The 23,168-nt window shown below is 34.7% G+C and overlaps 1 protein-coding gene across 3 annotated transcripts in view; it reads right to left on the reverse strand.

Moving 5' to 3' along the window:
* Positions 1 to 12,790, reverse strand: part of Irak1bp1 (interleukin 1 receptor associated kinase 1 binding protein 1) — a 29,490-nt gene extending 16,700 nt beyond the window's left edge. For all 3 annotated transcript variants that reach the window (XM_027928103.2, XM_071613247.1, XM_027928104.1), the window contains exon 1: positions 12,435 to 12,790. In XM_027928103.2, the coding sequence (XP_027783904.1) occupies positions 12,435 to 12,749 (315 nt within the window). In that variant the 5' untranslated portion in view covers positions 12,750 to 12,790. The remainder of the gene's footprint in view (positions 1 to 12,434) is intronic.
* Positions 12,791 to 23,168: the final 10,378 nt, after the last annotated feature.

Below are 23,168 nucleotides of genomic sequence, written 5' to 3' on the forward strand. Positions count from 1 at the left end.
CTGCCTCCCTCTCCTGAGCCTCTGGTATTACAGGTGTGCACTATAGCGCCCAGCAATTTACTCAATTTTTTTGAGCCTCAGTTTCTAAATTTATAAAATCAGGTTAATATCTAGTTTAGTTTAAAAAGGCTGAGACGAATGTTTTCTCTGATATAAGGGAGGTAACTCAAAATGGGTTAGGGAGGAAGAGCATGAGAAGAAAATTACCTCTAGATAGGGAAGAGAGGTGGGAGGCCAAAGGAGGGAGAAGGGGAATTGCATGGAAGAGGGAAGGAGACCCCCTACGTTATACAGAATTCGGGTATGATGATGTGAGAAAAAAAAAGAAGTGGGTCACATTAGATTGGGTAGAGAGAAGTGATGGGAGGGGAGGGGAGGGGTAGGGGGTAATGGAAGAACAGCAGAATAAAATAGACATTATTATTGCTGTGGGTATATACGTGACTGCATGACCAATGTAATTCTGCAACCTGTACACTCAGAAAAATTAGAAATTATATCCCATCTGATTCAAATGTATGATATGTCAAGATCATTGTACTGTCATGTGTAACTAATTAAAACAAATAAAAAATAAAAAAAAATTTCAAACAACAAAAACACACACACACAAATAAAAAGACTGAGAACAGAATGTAGAATATATTTTATGTATATCACATAAAATTGCTATGAAAATTTAAGCTGTATGTAAAGTACTTGACAAAAAAAGCCACTCAGCAAAGTAGATGTTATACTATTATGATAAAAATGTTTCTGAAGCTGAAGCAGAAGGATCACAAGTTTCAAGGCCAGTCTCAGCAACTTGGCAAGGTTCTCAGCAATGTGATAAGAATCTGTCTCAAAATAAAAAATATAAAGGGCTGGAGATACAGCTCAGTAGTAATGCACCTTGGGTTTGATCCCCAGTACCAAAACAACAACAACAAAACAACAACAACAACACATTATCCTAAAAAAATAAAAAAGGGAAAAATTATGCCCAATGTGATTCAGATCATTAAGGCCATACCTCAGTTTCAACAGGTCAGATAAACTCCTCCTAAAGCCTTGGAGGCAGGATCACTATTCAGAGCCACCAGGAGAAGGACCCCCCATCCCCCACCCCATGTAGAACTGTGGGGGTGACACTTCTACTCTAAGGTCCTAGAGGACAGATTATGGAACTAAAGAAAATCATTCTCAAGCCTTAAGGTCTAATGGAATTTGCCTTGCTAGGTTTTGGAGTTCCTTGGAAACTCTCACCCTTTCCATTTTTCTTATTTCTCCTTTTTGGAGTATAAGGAATGTTTTTCATATTCCCATCTCACCATTGTATTTTGGAAGTACATTACTTGTCTAGATTCACAAGTGATTTAGATGATATTTAGATGACCACTTCAGAGTTAATACTGGAATAAGTTAGACTCTGGAGATCATTGGAACAGTATGAATGTATTTTGCATGTGATAAGGTCATGAATTTGGTGGTGAGTGCAAGGGACAGGGATGTAAAGGTTTGAATCAAATTGTCTTCTCAAAATTCTTATGTTGAAGCTATAACCTTCAATGTGATGTTAACTGGAGATGGGGCCTTTGGGAATTAATTAGGTCAGGAAGGTGGAGTCCTAGTCTTATGATATTAATTCCATGAGACTGAGACTCAAGGGAACTTGATCTCTCAGGCACCAGGAAAGACCCCCTTCACCAGAATCTGACCATGCTAGCATTCTTATTTCAGACTTCCAGCCTCCAAAACAGAAAACAAATTCCTGATGTTTACGCCAATTAAATTTTTTTTTTCTAAAACAGTGAACTTGGGTCTGTTTATTTTTAGAAAAGTAATATTAAAACTTTTTTTGATTCTCTAGGTTAATACTGGTACATAATTCTAATAAAAAAGTTAAATTTGTTATTTAGTTTTCAAAAAAGTTTTAAAATTCATCCTTGGGAACAAGTATAACATTTTATAAAATTCTTTGTATCTTTCAAAATATATGTTAAATAAATATATAATAATTATTATGTCAAATAATAATTGCAAGTTGTAAGGAAGATGGCTGTATCTAAAGTTTAAAATATAAACTAAGTATAAGCAATTGATATTATCCAGAAAAATTCTAAAAGCTTTAATCTGGTATATGAACTGAAGTTCCAATTGTAGCTCTGTTATCTGTCACTCCCATGAAAATATTAATGTGAATTTTTAAAATTAAAACAGTAATACCTGTTCATTGTTGAAAATTTAGAACAAAGATAAGTATGAAAAAGAACTGTGTGCATACACATATATGGCTTATAATCAGTTTTTTCACTGATGTTAACAAGTTATTTTTCTGTCATTTAATATTCTTTTATGATATGTAAATATACTTTTGGTCCACCTTTGATATCACTTTTTTCATTTTTTTCTCTACTTCATACATATAAAACTTCTGATTAAAAATTTATTATAGAAACACTTTTAGGAAAGGACGCTGGAAAGAAAATCTTATTTTTAATAGTGTTATTTAAAAAATATAAACATGTTAATTAAAGAAAATCTAATACTAGAGAAAAAGACAAAAAGTAATATCCCCAAACCCTATTACTATTAATATTTTAGTAAAAATTTTACTAAACCATCTATCAGTGCATATAAATATATCTAGATCAATGTCTATATATTACTGTTTGTTTTTTTGTGGTACTGGGGATTTAACCCAGGGAGCTTAACCACTGAGCCACATCCCCAGCCCTATTTTTTTATTTTGAGACAGGGTTGGACTTGTTTGCATAGGGCCTCTCTAATTTTCTGAGGCTGGCCTTGAACTGGAGATCTTCCTGTCTCAGTCTCCCAAACTACAGGGATTGTGGGTGTGTACCACCAAGCCTGGCTAGACTTTTTCATAAATATATCCTACATTCTGTTCTCAGCCTTTTTAAAATAGACTTTTTCGTTGGGATAATATTAAATTTAAAGAAAAGGCTGAGGTAGGAGGATCACAGGTTGAGACCAGCTTTAGCATGTTAGTGAGGCCCCAAGCAATTTAGCCAGATCCCAAATAAAATAAAAAGTGCTAGGAACATGGCTGACCTGAGTGGTTAAACATCCCTGGGTTCAATACTCAGAAGCAAAAAAGAAGGGGGAAAAAAAGTTGCTAAGCTGGTATAGAATGTCATATACATCAGTTTCAGACTTCTCTGATCTTATTATCTTAAATTATTTTGACAGCCAGGCACAGTGGTGCGCACCTATAATTCCAGCAATGTGGGAGGCTGAGGTAGGAGGACTGCAAGTTTGGGGCCAGCCTCAGCAACCTTCGAGAGCCTGTCTCAATAAAAAAGGACTGGGGATGTGGCTCAGTGGTAAAGCACTCCTGGGTTCAATTCCCAGTACTAAAAGAAAAAAAAAGTTATTATAATGGATTTGGCCAACATTGGTGCATTACCATTAACTAAGGCCCAAACTTTATTTAGATTTCATAAGTTTTTACACTAGTGTCCTTTTTACTATTCCAGGATCAAATCCATGATACTATATTACATTAATTCATCTCTTTTGATCTGTAACAGTTTCTCAGTCTTCCCGTTTTCATGATCTTGAAAGTTTTGGTCATATATTTTACAAACCTTAATTTGGTTTGTTTTGCATTTTTCTTGTGGTTAGACTGAGATTATCTTAGGAAAGAATATGATAGAAGTAAAATGCCTTTTTCATTACAACATATCTACATTACTCATGATGTTAACCTTGGTCACTTGGTTAAGGAAGTATTGCCAGGTTCCTTCATTATAAAGTTACTATTTTTTTTCTTTCTATACTTTATTAATTAGAGGCAAGACATTAAGTGCACTCCATACTCAATAAATACAGACTTTAGGATTGAAGTTGGAACCTATAGACCTTTGACATACATCTATCCTTTATTTTTTGAGCACTTCTTTTTACTTTCTGGTACAGTATGTCAGGCTCATGTACTTTTCCTGCCCCAGCTCTAAACCTGACTATTTCTTCAAGAAGCAAAGTACCTTCTGAGATTGGGATTTAGGACCAAAATCTTAATGCTACAACTGTTTACTACCACTTAAGAGTTATTCCTTCTAGGCCCTCTTTAGTGGAAGAGCTAGATGATGTATCCTAATGCATACATACATACATATCTAGGATTGTTTCTATATCTTTCCATCTTTAGGAAGGTAAACATGGGTTCCTGCTGATTTTTTCAGCTCTAAGTCAGAATCAGAGAGGTCATTATAACTCTCCTATCTTTAATACTGAGAAACCTGGTCCTCACCACCCACCATCCACTTATTTATTCAATGCTAGTATATGTGTAAAGCAGATTCAGAATTGTTAATGTACACCCCCTTGGAAAACAAATTTACCAACTAGAGTATAGGGTTTATGTGCTTTTCATTTTTATCTCAGAATTTCCAGTAAAAACCACCATTTTCCAAGGCTACTCCCTTCCTTCCCACAACACTTTCAGTGTAGTAATGCCATTCATTTATAATAGAGTTAGGTTTATGTGTCACACTCTGAAATCTACTTTTGGATTGATCCTCTTACAGCCTGTTTAATGCCTTTTTTTCTACTTCACATATGTTAATGTTCACTCTTTGTGATCTACAACTCTATGGTTTTTGACAAATGCATGAAATTATATATCCACCATGCCAGTACCATGAATAATAATTCTTTCACTTTAAAGTTTCCTCTGTGTATCCCCTTTACAGTCAACCACTTGCTTCTCCAACAATCCCTATCAATCACTGATCTGATTTGTCTCCACAGTTTTGCCTTTTCCAGAATCACATGAATGGAATCCTTTTGGGGTTGGTTGTTTTCACTTAGCAATATACATGTAAGTTTCACTCATGATGTTCTATAAATTGATTTCTGTACTTTTTATTGATGAATAATATTCTTTTGCATAGATATATCATACTGTTTATCTATTTGCTGATGAGAAACATCTTGGTTGCTTCCAGTTTTAGAAATTACAAATAAAGGTGCTATTAACATTCAAGTGAAGATTTTCATATGGACATAAATTTTCAATTCACTTGGACAAATTATCAGAGGTGCTTGTTTCTATGATAAGTCTACATTTAACTTTATAAGAAACTATAAGACTATCTTCCAAAGAATACATCATTTTGCAATTTCACCAGCAATGATTGATTGAGAACTACTATTGCTCTACATCCTCTTCAGCATTTGGTACCATCATATTGGGTTCTAATAGGTACACAGTGATATATCATTGTGGTTTTAATTTACATTTCCCTAATGAAAAGTAATACTGAACCATATTTTCATGTATATATTTGCCTTTTGTATGTCTTTGAAGAAATGTCTGTGTATATCTTTTTGTGAATTTTATTGAGCTGTTTGTATTATTGTTGAATAAGTTATATATATGTGTGTGTGTGTCTATATATATTCTTGAAGTTCTTTGTCAGATATGTAATTTACAGATATTTTCTCCTAGACTTAGATTGTCTTTTCATTTTTCTAAGAGTTTTTTTCTTTCTTTCTTTTTTAGTGGTGCTAGGGATTGAACCCAGAGCATTGTACATGCTAGGCAAGTGCTCTACCAACTGAGCTACATTCCCAGCTCCCTAACACTGTTTTTCACAAAGCAATTTTTAAAAAGTGATAAGGTACAATTTATCTTTTTTTTTTTAGTTTATGGATTATGCTTTTGGTAATAAATCTAAAAACTCATCTTCAAACTTAAGGTCACATAGATGTTTTTCTTTTACTTTCTCCTAAAAGTTTCATATTTTACTGCTGGGAAAGACAGTCTTGTTCATTCAGGTCTTAAGTCCCTTCTCAGCTGCCTGTGGTCTAGAACTTGGATCTAGACCTTGGATCTAGATCTTAGAACACTTCCTTGTAAGAGATAAAGTATCCTCATAGCTTATGTTGGGCACTGAGTTTATTGCCTTGCATGGGAATCTTTCCCTATTTCAGGCTTAATGTGGAATCCTTTGTTCTATTAAGTGTGTGTATTACATGGCGCCTAGACAACTCCATTGCTATAGCTGTCCCCACTGGGGAAAGGATGGGGTCTTTTTTATAGCAGCAGAAGAGATAGACATGCTGGCCAATTCCCCTGTGGAGGGATTTGCTGACTGTGGGAGATTGATACTTACTACTGAAGTTGATTTTGCTGTTTGTTCTTAATGTGAGTAAAGTGTTGCTTTATCCAGTGCTTGATTGCTTGTTTTCTTAGTGACTCCCAAACCAAGATGCACTGGAAGAAGTACTCAGATTCCTACTCTGATAATAAGCAATGATGCCACTTGCTTAACATTTACACTTAAGTATATTATCCATCTTGAACAAATTTTTATCTAAGGTGTGAGCTGTCATTCATTTCTTGCACATGGACATTGGAGTATTACAGAAAAGACCATCCTTTCTTTACTTTAGGCCCTAGCATTTTTCTCTCTGAAAAAGAAAAAATTCTTAGAAGCAGTAAAACAGTTACTTCATTTAGCCCAGTGATTCATAAAGGGAAGCTTGAGAAATTTTGAAAGCAATCTATATAAAATAGCTATCTTTCTTATTAATATAACCACATATTTACTAAATTTTGAAAATACAAATGATATAGGGAATGGGGAAGTGAAAATTGCCTGTTGGCAATCACTAAGAAGGTCTAAGGAGAATATAAACAATGCTTCCAAGAAAATACAGAAAGAACCCAAAGTTTTTAACAGAATTACAGTTTCTAAGTTTCTAATTGAAAAGAACCTAACTGCATTCGCAACTTACAACCTTTACTGCTTGATTATTGAGCTTTAACTGAAGATAGCTCTAGCCCAACTTTAATTCTCTGGATTTCCTATTGGGGAAAAAAATAATAAAATAGCCAATTACCATGTTGCCCTTGTTTCACTGATCCTTCTTAGAACAATTTAGCATCAGTCTAAAACCTATTAAAAGACTCCAACTTACTCCTCAGTTCTGAAATATTCCTAAAGTCCTTTGGGATGCATTCTTTGCTGTAGCATGCTATATAAACCTGAGTCTGGAGGGGAGCGGGGATAGTAGAGGATAGGAAAGGTAGCAGAATACAACAGTTACTAGTATGGCATTATGTAAAAATGTGGATGTGTAACCGATGTGATTCTGCAATCTGTATTTGGGGTAAAAATGGGAGTTCATAACCCACTTGAATCAAATGTATGAAATATGATATGTCAAGAGCTTTGTAATGTTTTGAACAACCAATAAAAAAGAAATAAAAATAAACCTGAGTCTGTTTCCCATAGTTATATTCCCATTTAGCTGGTGGGCTTCCATGGAGAGTATGAGATCTCTTGTATATCTATAAGTTGTATGTCTATAAGTGGTTCTCAACCAGAGGATGATTTTGTCCTCCAGGAGACATTGCCAATGTGTAGAACATTTCTGATTATCACAATGTAGGAAGAAAAGCACACTGCCATTATGTAGTAGATAGACAAAGTGACCAAGTGTTCCCGTTAGTCTGGAAGTGAGGAGGTTCCTAAGACATGAGAAAATCAGTTTAAAGTAAATAGGCACATTTTGGTTACCCTATGGTTATGGGCCAGGAATGTTGCTGAACATCAATGCATAGCCCCGGATGACAAAGAATTAGATGATACAAAATGTTAACAGTGCCAATATTGAGAAACCATGCCAATACCAGGTAAACCTAAAAAATATTGAATTATACAAGCATAATTCATTACGTTTTCCCAATTAAGCACTTTTATATATAAATACAATGAATTGGTCAATATGAGAATAACATTAATAGCCAGTTGTTTTCATAAAAAGGCAAACATGAAGAAAACCATAAAACTTTACAGAAAAAATAACTGAATAAATGGACTAGGACACAATACTGCAAAATCGGCAATTATCCTAAAATGAACATATAAATATAATGTAAAATATGAACAGAGAAGTCTTATTTGTCCTATAGGATTTCCCACTATCTGGAATTTCTGATTGTATTCCCATTTTGCCATTTAACATGTACCACTCCTTGCAGATAGGAAATCATTTCAGGGGAACAATAACGAGGTCAGAATTCTCCCTCAAAGATTTTATAAAGATGTTAATAATTTAAATAGTGTGCTACTAATATAACCCAATTCCAGAACATCTGAAGACTGCAAAAAAACAATAATCTGGAACATTTTAAAGCAACAGGCAAAAAAGGCAATATGGAATCCTCATATCATATATTTTTCCCTACTCTTTCAGAGCAGAAGTCCTATGATTCAGAGACACCCCCATAAGTCTTTATTGCCTTGATATCATGTCTGACTTGCCCCAGGATTAGGTTAAAAGATGGACAGATATCCAATCTAAACTGGTCTACTGCATTTCCCTGGCCACAAAGACAAGTTTAAATTATCCAGTTAGAGTGAATTGCAGGTTTTTTTTTTTTTTTTTTTAACATGGATACATTAATAAGCACAATTGTCTTTTTAAGATATAGTATTTGATGTAAGGCTTCAGATTGTTGCAGTCATTTTGTATCATGCAGGAAGATGCAGATGAAGCCAAGGGAACTACATCAAAATAGAGTCTTGACCATATTATACTTGATTACTCATATTACAACTTTTCAGTTAGGTAAAGAAATATTTTTTTATTAGTAAAGGCAGTTTACGATAGGTTCCTGCAAATACAATAAGGGAATGACAGAATTCAATACTTTGTCTCAGTACAGTTATTTACAAAACTCTTATTCTTATACCAAGGTAAAAATAAAACATAACATTTAATGCATTTTCAAGGGTCCCTTAATATTTCAGACATATCAGTTAATGGCTATATGACATCACGCTTAGGAAGGACCCAATAAGCATTACATTGAAAGCAGAAAACATACAGAAAAGATGAATGAATTTGGGTAAATAAAAATTCAAAATTTTGAATATTCACAAGTATAAGCTAAATTATATGATAAATAAGAAATTGGGAGAAAACTTTTGCAATGTATGATAGACATAAACTCTGAACAATCATAATTTTAAGGTTCTTCCAAACTAACCAAGAAAAAACAATGGAAAAATAGGAAAGTACCTGGAAACTAATATGAAAAAAGTTTAACTTCAAATGTTAAAAAAAAGTAACAGAATAATTTTTTAGACTTACTGAATTAACAAAATTAAGAAACAAAATACTGCCTGCCATGCAAGGTTGTGGTATAACTTATTTTCCTAGAGTGTAATTTTTCATCAACCTTCAAGTATATATATATCTATATTCCATATAGATATATACAGATTATATATATATCAAATATATATATATAAATATACACTATATATATATATATAGCAGTTAATGTCCAAAGAACATTAATTAAGGATTTATATAAATATTTAGCTATAAGTACATCATTTTTTTTACCATTCTTAATAATAAAAAACTACTGTTAATATATATGTTCTATCTGTTCCATTATTCTCTGTCTTAAATTGGGTGACTCCAGGACCAGATTCTGGGACAAAGATTTGAGTATAGGTGATTTTGAATACGATCCCATAGAACACCAGAGTGGGAAGAGAGAGAAGGAAAATAAGCCATTGTCAAGGAAATTACTACTATGGGTAACTCAAATTTAATCCTATAGAAAAACCCTGCAACTGGGGTAGAACACATGCCTCCAAGTTTTTCTACTCAAGGAGTAAGGAAGCTGGGGTCTCCTCAGTCATTCCAGTTTCATTTAAGCCTTCAATTGAAGGCTGTTAGGATGAGGGGTTAGGAATTAATTTCCAAGCATTATTGTCTGGCCTCACATGCAGGCAGAATAAATTCTGGTAGCCAGGGAAAACTTTCTTTTTCAGGCAAATAATTCACATATGTTGGCAGACAGAAGTTGGGCCTGCATGCATACAAATGTGAAATGCCAACAGACAAATGTGAAATGCCAACAGATAAATGTGGGGGTGATCAGTATCATCTGCTCAATCACCCACTGCCAACAGAATAAAGTAGCAACATACTTTAGTAGTCAAGAGCATGGGCTTTGAGATCAAAGTTCTTGGAGTTTAAACTCTGCCACTTCCCAGATGTGAACAATCGCTCTGGTCCTGAGAGTTCTCATCTGTAAAACAGCAATTTTAGTACTAATTTTATAGGGTAGGAATACTAAATGAAATAGCATTTGTAAAAGGCCCAGCAATAATAATTAATAATATCTAAACTCTTCAGTAGGGCACACAAAGTTTCCTCCATGTTCTGCCTCTAGCTTTCTTCATCAATCTTACCTCCGATTCTCCTTTATGTCCCCCAGGTCTTCTGTGTCCTAGCCATTCTGAACTGCTTATAGTGCTCAGAACATATATGTTTGCTGAGTTCTAATGAGGAACAGGAAAGCTTTCCCTTCAATTATTGTTTAATATTTGACAGAAGTGTCACTTCTTTTATGAGATCTTACTGAAACTCCTCAAGTACAATGAACATTGTTTTCTTTCTTACTCTATTACATACATACTTATATTAGTCTGTTTTATTTGTGAATCTTCAACAAATTGCCCTTATAAAAGAGGCTCCAGTAAACTGCCTTGCCCCTTGACTATGTATACCTATGTGGTGCACATGAACACAACTCATGAATGCAAAAAAGCCCTTTGCTTTGGGGAGGTTTAATATATACAGACAAGTAAATCAAGAGTTATACAGGGTGATACATTTTATTAAGCAGTAGAGTATCATATAATAGAGACTTGTGTTATACTGGGAAAGGAATGCCAAAAGGTGTGCTTGGCCTGGGGAAAGAGGGGAAAAAGTTAGCTAGACAAAGAGAGGAGAGAAAGATGACAGGAAATGAAGAGAGTTAAGTTCCATATATTAAGCAAAAGAGTTTAAAAGTATGAGGAGCCTTTTAAGTAGGGGTATGATATTTATAAAACTTACAACCCAATATTCTCAAGTTTAAAATGAATAAGGACTTTATGAATGCAAGTAATTCATCCTGAAAAGTAATATAAATGATTTTAATTTATTATTTATTGAACAAATCATCTACATGATTGCCTTCCTTCATTAACAGAGATAATTTGGGAGATTACTATCCTTTGTCTTGTCTTAAACATTGAATCTTAACGTAATTACTCTAAACTAGACTTAGTAATTTATTTTGTTTTACATATTAGAAGTTAGAGACACATGGGCCCAGTTTATATTTTATGTAAATGACTTAATTCAAACAAGATTATGGCACTGACAGCAGGTTTTTAAGAAACATTTTTCTATATAGTAAGCCCATTTTATTCACATTATTTAGAATTAGCATTTGAATTCTTCTAAATCATAAATCTCTTTTGAGAATTTTTTCCTAAATGACTTAATAACTCTTATTTTTGTAAATGCAATATAACCATATTTTCCTTATTAAAATACAGACTTGCTTTTCAGGGTTATGGTATTTCTAGCAATAGACTGGAAGCAAGAATGACTGCACTTTTACAAACTCAATGTTACTCTGCATAAAGTAAGATCTTTGTTCTTTAGAATCCAAGTACTTTGTAAAATAATGAAGCTGAAACAGTTGATGTCTATGGTTTCCGATTTTCTTTCATTCTAATTACCTGGAGCCTGGGATAGTTGGATGCAACCTAGATTTTGATTTCAGAACACAGAAGTTCAAATACTGCTATGCTAAAGTTCAGAGCATTACTTACCTTCATTTAATCTAGAAAATGGGGATATTAAAACATGATTAACAGGGTTGTTGTATGGATAAAATAAAGCTGGCTCATTTTTTTCTTAGGAGTGGGCTTTAAGGCAAGATTTATTAGGTGATTTGTCTCATGGGCATCTCTGTTAAGTAGAGGTATTTCACATATGTCACATCCACAATACACTGGTTTAACTGTTCTATAAAAAAAAGTTAAAACTAAGAATGTTGAAGAATTTTGGAGGGAGTTTTTATAAACTTAAAATGGGTGCTACCTTTTCACCCCCTGCAATACTGTTTACAAAAAAAAAAAAATACTGAAGAACCACACATTACAAAACTTTAACATGCTTCGGAGGAAGCAGGTCACGTCTTATTTGCCAGTTCCATGATAAAGTAAAAATGACAAAAAAGAAAAAAGGGGGGCGGGGGAAGAAAAAGAAAAGCAAACTTAGGGCCCAGCTTTCTACTTAGCCAAGTATTTACATCTAATATTGCAAGTTTTAACATTTCATCAAATGTAAAAACAAAATCACCAGATAAAAACCTACCCAATCTGCATTTTTTTTGGCAAGTTTACTGAGGCCAAGAATTGCTTTCATCTAGAACATGAAAAGGTCAAAAAGATTCACTTGGCTAGGTCGTGGTGCCTTCAAATATGATGCATCGAAGGCTTTCCAAACGCCCAAGAATCTCCACACCCGCATCCCCACCAGTGTTCTGTCAGGGCCCAACCATCCACCCATCCCTTTGTGCCGTGAGGCTGGAAGTTTCCGCTCTGCTGAACTCTCACCTGCAATCCCTGCTGCTGGAGACACTGCATGATGTAGTCTAGGCGACGGCCAACACTCTTCTTAGCCTCCGACGCTGCCTCCTTGGTGCTGCTCACTCGCACTGCCACTTGTGCCCGGTCAGGACTAGCAGACACCTCCGCAGTGCCGCTGACGTGCACTTCGCGGGTCGCGGCTTGGGCCTGTGTTGAGGAAAAGGGGCGGCAGACATTGGGCCGCGTTTCTCCGCCAGTGATCAAATTGTTTTCCTGGCCCCGAGAAGCCCAAGGAACCAGTTCTACGAACACGCGCGACGGAGGAGGCCGCTGCAGCGACATAACTAGGGCCTCTGGGTTTCCATGGCAACTCCGGGCTGACCGCGGCCGACCGGAAGAGTGCGCCGCGCAAAGGATGCCGGGGTGGGGTGGGGCCGAGCTTTCCCCCGGAATTCCGCACGCCTGATAGAAAATCTTCCTGCGTTTTCTTTCTGAGGCTTTGGCTGAGCATCTAGAGATAGTTAAGATGTTCACTCTACCATCTTCAAAAATCTGAGTGCACTTTTTCTGTGGCCTCCCTCTCAGTTAGCTCCGCCTTTCCACACAACTTCGGCGTCCTACCTCAACCTTCCGCTCCCGGGGTGGGGGGGAGTGGTGGAAGTGGGGAACGGGCTTTGCGGGACTGCGCCCGTGTTTCTGTTGGAAATTCTTGGAAGAATTTCCCCTTCTTCCAAGGCCCCACCATTGGGTGGGTCCTTTTCTTACCACTAAGCAGTAATCATTGTGAAAACAGTCTTGTGACTCACCCTTCGTTACTGTTGAAATTTTATTAAGAGAATGGGGGGGGGGTGTTAATAATATATAATAATAGTGATAATAAAAGATTAGAACGCTCTCTTAAAGGAATCTGAAAAAGCCAAATAACAGTCCTCATGTAGTTTATCATTTTTCTTTTATTAGTATGATAATTTGACAAATCCGATGGTACCTGCCCTTCATTTGATAAAATATTTTTATTAGATGAAAACATATGATGAAAAACTTAAAACTCACTTTAAAAGCTTTCCCTAATCCAAGAAAAAAGAAAAATCTTTTTTTTTCCCACACTGGAAGACATCCAAGATTTTTCTTAAACTTAGAAAATTCGTTTTCCCCAATGGTGATTGTGGGAGAATATAGTCTCCAAAATGAATTATTGAATGAATGATCATTATAAGCAAAAAGCAACAGAAGTTTGAAGTATATTTAGGCTATGCTAAAAGATTTCAAATCAGTGGAAAATGATTGAGTAAATGATATAGGGAATTGGTTAGCTATGTTAAAACATTGAGCTATATCTTACATTATACACTGAAAATAACATTTGAGTGACCAAAAAGGAAAAAAATAGAACTGGAAAAACATGTAGATAAATATAATTCTGAGGATGAGAAGGGCGATCTCAAGCATAATTTCAAATGCAGCAGCAATAAAAGAAAAGTCTGAAAAATTTGGCTTGCAAATTTTAAAATGACTAAGTAAAGCCAAAAAGAAGAAGTTGAAGGAGAAAGGGAAATAAATTGGAAAAATATTTGTAGCATTCATCATGTATGAAAGGCTAAGGCCTTAAAATTAGAGTGCTATTACCTGAAGAAACAAATCTAAAGAAAAAAAAAAGAAATACAGAGGTAAACTGCTAATATGTTTGGGCTGACATGACAAAGTCAAAGATGATACCACAGACTGACTTTGAAGCTTACACAACACAAATTTATTTTCTTACAATTCTGGAGGATAGAAGTCCAAGGTCATTATATCAGCAGGTTTGGTTTCTTTGGAGATCTTTCACTTTGGTTTGCAAACATCTGCCTTCAAATGACCTTGCCTGTTTTATGACATTACTTACTTCTGTAAAGGCTTTGTCTCTAAATACAGTATTGGGGTTGACACTTCAGCATGTGAATTTTGGGAAAGGACACAATTCAGTACCTACAATCCAAAAGAGCAAAAATACTGATAGCCCTATGTCATGAGAAAAAGTTTATCCTCACTGGTAAAGAAATGTGAATTTAATCACGGTAAAATATATATCTTTTGAACTATCATTTTGGCAAATAATAGAGTCAGAATGGAGAAGAAAAGATAAAGGTAAGTTTTAAAGAAGGATGGATTGTCGACAGAACTATATAATAAATAAAAACAGATATGCCTAAGAAGATTCAGATTTTTCAGGGGAGAATTAATGAGAATTATTGTTTATTTATTTTTTTAATCTCACAATGACCTAGTTATCTGGGTCAAGGCTGAGCCCCTAGCAACCATTCTGAATAAAGAATGACTCTATCAAGTTGGTTGGATCAATAATGTGTGTGTGTGTGTGTTCCCCTCCTCCTGTTCCCCTTCATCCACTTTACTGATCTTCCTTCTATTTAGTTACTGTTTTTTAAATTGGTGCTTTATTTATGTATTATGTGCTTTATTTATGTATTTTTTAAAAATCGGTGCTTTATTTATGTATTGTGTGTGGTGTCTTCATCCATCTATGATAGAGGCCATTTTTCACATACATTTTTCCTGGAGATGTAGAAAATATCAATGTATAAAGAAGAGAGAAAGCAAATTGTATATTCAGGGAGGTACAAAGATGATATGGGAAAAGTCTCCAGTTTTAGAATTTCCTTAGACCTGTATTTATTCCTGTCCTTGAATTTTTATAAAAGAATCACTGTATCCTTATCATAAATTCCTTTTTTTGCATAATAACCTTGACTAAATTTTACGTTATCTTAAAACTAAGAGAATTGTCTGTTAAGAGTAGATAATGAAGAATACAAAGCTGACTTGTATAACTCTTCGCTTTAAGGAATTTGTGGAGTTCCACACAAAGCAGATCTCTATGTGTGTGCAGAATTCAAAGCTTCAACATTTGGGAAAGTTTTTCCTCTCGTTACCCCTCACAGCTGCTTTCCATTTCTGAACCTGTATGACAAACCATCCTATCCATAATGTATCCATAAAAGTTGAGTTTTTTCCTCCTCTATGTGGTCATACAGTAACCCTTACTGCTCATATGACTTTTTTCCCCCTGAGTGCCATAATATATGTGTCTTTTATTTTTAAAAATGTTTTTATTAGTGTATGATACTCAATAGGATTCATTTTGGAAAAATCATACACACATAAAATATAATTTGCTTCATTTCAGTCCCCCCTACTTCCTCTTTCCTTTTCCTCTTTCCTCTGCCTGTTCCCCTTCATCCACTTTACTGATCTTCCTCCTTCTATTTAGTTAGTTTTTTTTTTAAATTGGTGCTTTATAGATATACATAAATGTGAAATTTGTTGTGGTATATTCATACAGGTACATAGCATTATTTGGTCAATTTCATTCTGTAGTTTCTCCCTTTTCCCATCCCTCTTCTCTTTCCTCTATTCCCTTCCTTTACTCCACTGATCTCTCTTCTGTTTTCATTGGATTACCCCACCACCTTTCCCCGCTTATTTTGCTGTAGTGTCTGCATATGAGAGAAAACATTCGGCCCTTGACTTTCTGAGTCTGGCTTATTTCACTTAGCATCGTGTTGTCCATTTCCATCCATTTTATCAGCAAATGCCATAATTTCATTCTTATCTATGACTAAAACGCCATTGTGTGTGTATGTGTTTGTGTTTGTGTGTATCACATTTTCTTCATTCATCTGTTGATGACCATCTGGGCTGATTCCAAAACTTGGCTATTGTGAATTGCACTGCTATAAATATTGAAGTGCTTTCACACTGTAGTATGCTGACTTTGGTTCTTTTGAGTGAATACCAAGGAGTGGGATAGCTGTATCATATGGGGGTTCCATTCCTAGTCTTTTGAGGAATCTCCATACTACTTTCCAAAGTGGTTGTGCTAATTTGCAGTTCCACCAACAATTTGTGAGCATACCTTGCCCCCATCATAGTCAGCATTTATTATTATTTGTATTCTTGAAGATTGTCATTGTAACTGGAGTGAGACAATATCTCAATGTGGTTTCGATTTGCATTTCTCTGATTACGAGGGATGTTAGACGTTTTTTCCCCCATATACTTGATGACCATTTGTATTTCTCCTTTTGAGAAATCTGTGTTTAGTTCTTTTACCCATTTGTTAATTTTTTTGGTGTTATGTTTTTATACAAAAGATTCTGGATATTAATCACCTGTTGAAGGAGTAGCTGGCAAAGATTTTCTTCCATTCTATTAGCTTTTTCTTCACAGCCTTCTTTCTTTTGTTGTGCAGAAGCTTTTAAATTTAATGCCATCCCACTTTTTGATTCTTGGTTTTATTTCTCAGGATTTAGGTGTCTTTTTAAGGACAATGTCAATATGTACAGTGCCAATATGTTAGAGTATTGAGCCTGTTTTCTTTTAACAGTTGTAGAGTATTTGGTCTAATTCCTAGATCCACTTAATATGGTTTAAAAAGTCAAGTTTCATTCTTCTATGTATGGATATCCAGTTTTCCCAGCATCGTTTGTTAAAAAAGGTTCTTTTCTACAGCATATGTTTTTGGCACATTTGTCAAGTATCAGATAACATGTAGGTTGTCTCTGTCTTCTATCGGTCTATGTGTCTGTTTTGATGCCAGTGACATGCTACTTTTGTTATTATAACTCTGTAGTATAATTTGAGATCAGGTATTGTGATGCCTCCAGTATCACTCTTCTTTCTCAGTATTAATTTGGCTATTCTGGGTCTTTTAGTCTTCCATATGAAATTTTGGACTGTTTTTCCCTAGTTCTGTGAAGCATTTCATTGATATGTTGATGGAGATTGTATTGAATCTGTATATTGCTTTTGTTAATATGATCATTTTGACAATATTAATTCTGCCTATCTAAGAACATTGGAGGTCTTTTAATCTTCTAAGGTCTTCTTCAATTTCTTTCTTCAGTGTTACATAGTTTTCTTTGTTAGGGGTCTTTTACCTCCTTAGTTAGATTTATTCCCAAATATTTTTTTGATGTTATAATGAACAGGATAGTTTTCCTGATTTCCTTCTCAGCAGACTCATTATTGGAGTATAGGAAAGCTATTCATTTTTGTATGTTGATCTCATATGCTGCTACTGGATATTAATCACCTGTTGAAGGAGTAGCTGGCAAAGATTTTCTTCCATTCTATTTGTTTATCATATCTAGATGTCTTCTGGTGGGGTTTTTTTGGGGTCTTTTACATATAGGATCATGTCATGAACAAACAGATATTTTGACTTCTTTTTTCCTATTTGTATCCCTTTAATTTTCTTCTCTTGCTGATTGCTCTGGCTAGAGTTTCGAGAACTATATTGAATAGGAGTGGTAAGTGTGAACATTCTTGTTCCTGATTTTAGAGGAAATGCTTTCAGTTATTCTCCATTCAGTATGATGTTGACTTTGGGTTTGCTGTATATATCCTTTATAATGTTGAGGTAAGTTTCTTCCATACCCATTTTGTTCAGTGTTTTTAACATGAATGGGTGGGTACTGAATTTTGTCAAAGGCTTTTTCTGTATCCATTACATTTCTTGGTTTACATGTTGACCCATCCATGCACCCTGGGATGAAATCCACTGTACTATCATCTTAATGTGTTTTAAAATGTGATTTGCTAACATTCTATTACGAATTTTTGCATCTGTGTTCTTCAGGGATAATGGTCTGTAGTTTTCTTTTTTTGATGTGTCTTTGGTTTTAGTATCAGGGTGATACTGGCCTCATAGGATGAATTTGGGAGTGTTCCCTTTCTTTCTGTTTTATGCAACAATTTGAGGAAGATTGGTGTTAGTTCTTCTTTAAATGTCTGGTAGGACTCCACTGAGAAAACATCTGCCCAAAATTTGAGCTGAATTTTGTGATCTCCTTCTCTGTCTTTGTTGCTCCTTGTCACATATTTAACTTGGTCTGTTTTTCTTTCCATTTGTTTTTAAGGAAGTAAACTTATGGTCTTTTCCTCTTCCTCTTTCAATTTTTTGTTACCTCTCCCCACTAACCTCATCCTAATCAGGAATCAGGGTCAAGGAACTCTTTTCTTTATTTTCTGCTCTGCTAACCAAATTCCCAGTTCCTCCAAGCCTCAAGTGGTGAAGTATTGAGTGTTAGAGTGTTTACTTTGTAATCCACCTCTCTGCTCAGCTCTTCTTTCACTGTTTTGTTTCTGGGCTGTGAAGGAGTTAAGGATTGTTGCCCAGATTTGCTTTGTCATCTTCTGAGCTCTACCCATATAACTTTTTGTATGAGCTGAGAGAGGTGTTTTGGTGTGAACTTAATGGGTGGTGTGGGGGTCTAAGTAACTGTGCATGCAAATAGCTCTCTGGTTCATGTCATGCTTGGTGTCCCAAGATGTACCATTTTCAACTTTTGATGGATTTCTGATGTGCTGTCTGGTGAAAGTCTCATAATTTTCCAAATTATGATTTGGAAAATGAGGGCAAAGTAAAGATGTTTTCAGATATAGACTGAAGGGAGTTTCCCACCTGCAGACTCTCACTAAACTATTACCATAGTACATGCCTTTGAAATATTAATAAGCTGAAAAGGAAGGCATGAGATAGAAGAAGCAGTTATAATATTTAAATATATTAAAATACCCCCAAGAAGTTTAATTTAATTACTTAGTAAAAATGATTTCTTTTTGTGTGTGATTAGTTAAATAAAATGAAACTAAAAAACTGGACAGTTAAAAGAGGAGGAATGATATTCATTGAATTTGGTTCAAGCATCTTAAGGTTCTTGTTTAAAAGATGCCAGAGGCAGTGGACCACTTTAAACTTTTTTATAATACTTTGTAGTTAGTTTCTTAAGAAAAATATATTAGTGAATGAAAAAAATAAAAGGAGGCAGAAAAGAAGGCTCACAAGGACAAGAGAAGATTAAGATAGCACAATGTTGTAGAACTACAGTTTGTAAAATTGTCAAAAAGAGAAAGTGACTCATAATGTCTAGTGATACAGACAAGTAAAAATTAAAGGATAGAGAGAGGCCTATTCAACCTGGTATTTATCAGATTATTAGTGACTTTCCAAAGAAAATGTTTGACTTGGAAATAGAAGACAAAGGGTTAAGGCATGAATGGGTGTCTAGAAAAAGGAGAAAGAGATAAATATTTGTTGATATTGTCTACAGTGAGTTTTTTTTAAGAAAAAGTAATTGGATTCAGACTTTCCAGAAATGAAGTGAGATAATATCCTATCTTATCTCACAAATATCCTGGACACTCTAAATAGCTCTTTTTGATGTTTCTTATTATTTCCAGATTTTTTATTGCTTTCTTATGAGTTGCAGAGATTTATTTTCAGGTACCAAAAATGACATAGGTAGGATAGGATAACAGTCATAGGGTGTGCAGTGTGGACCATGGAGACTTTCACCAGTCAGGCTTGTTTACTGTGTCCTCTTTTGATAGAGAGAGTCCAAGTTTAATAATTATTTCTTCACCTTGAAAGTTACAACTTCATCCAGAGAAAGTATTCTCAAGTACATCTCTGCTCTCTGGGGGAAAATAAACATAAATTGTCCTACCCATTCTATCATATTGTTCGACTGTGCTGCCCTATATTTTGTTGCTGGATTAGATCTTACCTGATTTTGTATATATGCTTGACTGACCTCTTGGATACTTCTATTTTTCAGGTAAGCTTTAGTTTCAATACTTTCTCACTTTGATTATTTTCTCCCCTTTTCACTTCACATCACTGATTTGCTTTGGTATTATCTGGCTTATTATTCTTGATTTTTATGTGTTTAGTTGCATAATGTCATGACTTAATATTTTAATTGCTTATGCAAAGCACTAAATGTCCATTTAATTAAGGAAGAATTCATTTATAAATTAAGCTACTGTAGTAATAATAAAAACAATTTGTTGTAATAAAATTACATTTTCTATATATTCTAACTGAAGTACATTATTTGTATACAAGAGAATAAAAATGTTGGACAATTTGCAAGTTTAAGCTGTGAAACATTTGGGTTAAGACAGCTTTTTGATAATTAGTTTCTTTGAAAGTAGTGGATTGGAGATAGTTTTGCCCATAGGTATTTTAACCTCCAAAATTTAAATTCCGAATTCTGTTAGTTTCCAAGCTTATAGAATATTGCAGCACATAAACTGACTAGGGAGGAAATTTTATTTAATTTCTTGATAAATTATTCTGTAGAAACAGAATAAATGATCACATTTGTATTGAAACATCCTATAAAATTATAAAAAATCAAAGAACTATTTACATAAATTGTTTCTCTGCTTCCAAATTCTACAAGTTCATTTTTTTATTCTTGAAATTTGAGTTTAATTTTTTTGTAATTCTTTTTATTAGTTCTTCTTAGTTATACATGACAGTAGAATCCATTTTGATAAAATTGTACAAGCATAGAATATATCTTATTCTAATTAGGATCCCATTTTCATGGGTAGGCGCAATGGTGGGATTCACTTAGGTATTTTCATGTATGTACATAGGAAAATTTTGTTAGACTTATTCTACTGTCTTTCCTATTCCTACCCCCATCCCTTCCCTGCATTCCTCTTTGTCTAATCTACTAAACTCTTCTTCCCTCCCCCACATTTATTGTGATTTAGCTTCCACGTATCAATGAAAACATTCAATCTTTGTTTTGTTAGGGGGATTGGTTTATTGCACTTAGCGTGATACTCTCCAGATCCATGCATTTACTGGCATATATCGTAAAGTAATTATTTTTTTATGGATGAGTAATATTCCATTGTGTATATATGCCATATTTTCTTTATCCATTCATCTGTTGACAGGCACCTCGGTTGGCTCCATAGCTAGCTATTGTGAACTGTGCTGCTATGAACATTGATGTGGCAGCAATGTAGTATGCTAATTTTGAATTTTGGGATATATACTGAGGAATAGGATAACTGGGTCAAATGATGGTTCCATTCCTAGTTTTTTGAGGAATTTTCATACTGCTTTCCAGAGTGGTTGCACCAATCTGTAGTCCCCCCAACAATGTGTGAGTGTATCCTTTTCACCACATCCTTGCCAAATTTATCATTACTTGGATTCTTGATAATTACCATTCTGACTGGCTTGAGATGAAATCTCAGTGTAGTTTTAATTTGTATTTCTCTAATTGCCAGTGATGTTGAACATTTTTTTTCATCTATTTCTTGACCATTTGTATTTCTTCTTTTGGGAAAAGTCTGTTCAGTTCCTTTGCCCATTTATTGACGGGGTTATTTGTTTTTGTGGTGTCAAGTTTTTTGGGTTCTTTAAATATCCTGAAGATTAATGCCCTATCTGACGAGCAAGTGGCAAGATTTTCTCCCTTTCTGTAGATTTTTTCTTCACACTCTGGATTGTTTCTTTTGTTGTGAAGAAGCTTTTTAATTTGATGCCATCCTATTTATTGATTTTTAAAATTTTATTTCTTGTGCTTTTACAAGTATATATATATTTTAAAGATTTATTATAACTACAACTCTTTAAACATGCATAAGGTAAATTAAATCTTGGTTATCTGGGCAATCATTAGAGATATAAGAAGGTATAGAGAGATGCTAAATAAATTAGTAAAATTGTCAAAGAAAAAATATGATATACAAAATAAAGTAAGAGAAAATTCTATAGGGAAGAAAATACAGAATTTGGAAGCTTGAAGATACATAATCTCATTTTACAGATGAACAAATAGAACCCAGACAGTTTTTAAAGTCATGTTTCTCAGGTTCCTGGAAAAGCAAGTCTACACATGCTCTTTCTATTCTGTCTTATTGCCTTTGAATAATCAGTGATTATTTGCACTACATCAAGAGTCTATTGTGTTGGCAAAGGTCTTCCTCAAACAAATGAACAAACAAAAAAGGGATTCACCTCTAGCATTCCTTGACTTTGTTGTTGTTGTTTTAATTTTTTTATTATTAGTTGTTCAAAACATTACATAGCTCTTGACATATCATATTTCATACATTTGATTCAAGTGGGTTATGAACTCCCATTTTTCCCCCGTATACAGATTGCAGAATCACATCGGTTACACATCCACGTTTTTACATACTGCCATACTAGTGGTCTGTTGTATTCTGCTACCTTTTCTATCCTCTACTATCCCCCCTCCCCTCCCCTCCCATCTTCTCTCTCTACCCCATCTACTGTACTTCATTTCTCTCCTTGTTTTTTTTTTAATTTTTTATTGTTGGTTGTTCAAAACATTACATAGTTCTTGATATATCATATTTCACACTTTGATTCAAGTGGGTTATGAACTCCCATTTTTACCCCATATACAGATTGCAGAATCATATCAGTTACACATCCATTGATTTACATGTTGCCATACTAGTGTCTGTTGTATTCTGCTGCCTTTCCTATCCTCTACTATCCCCCCTCCCCTCCCCTCTTCTCTCTCTACCCCCTCTACTGTCATTCATTTCTCCCCCTTGTATTATTTTTCCCTTTCCCCTCACTACCTCTTGTATGTACTTTTGTATAACCCTGAGGGTCTCCTTCCATTTCCATGCAATTTCCCTTCTCTCTCCCTTTCCCTACCACCTCTCATCCCTGTTTAATGTTAATCTTCTTCTCATGCTCTTCGTCCCTACTCTATTCTTAGTTACTCTCCTTATATCAAAGAAGACATTTGGCATTTGTTTTTTAGGGATTGGCTAGCTTCACTTAGCATAATCTGCTCTAATACCATCCATTTCCCTGCAAATGCCATGATTTTGTCATTTTTTACTGCTGAGTAATACTTCATTGTGTATAAATGCCACATTTTTTAATCCATTCATTTATTGAAGGGCATC

The sequence above is a fragment of the Marmota flaviventris genome, chromosome 6, assembly GCF_047511675.1.
Source record: "Marmota flaviventris isolate mMarFla1 chromosome 6, mMarFla1.hap1, whole genome shotgun sequence".
NCBI lineage: Eukaryota > Metazoa > Chordata > Mammalia > Rodentia > Sciuridae > Marmota > Marmota flaviventris.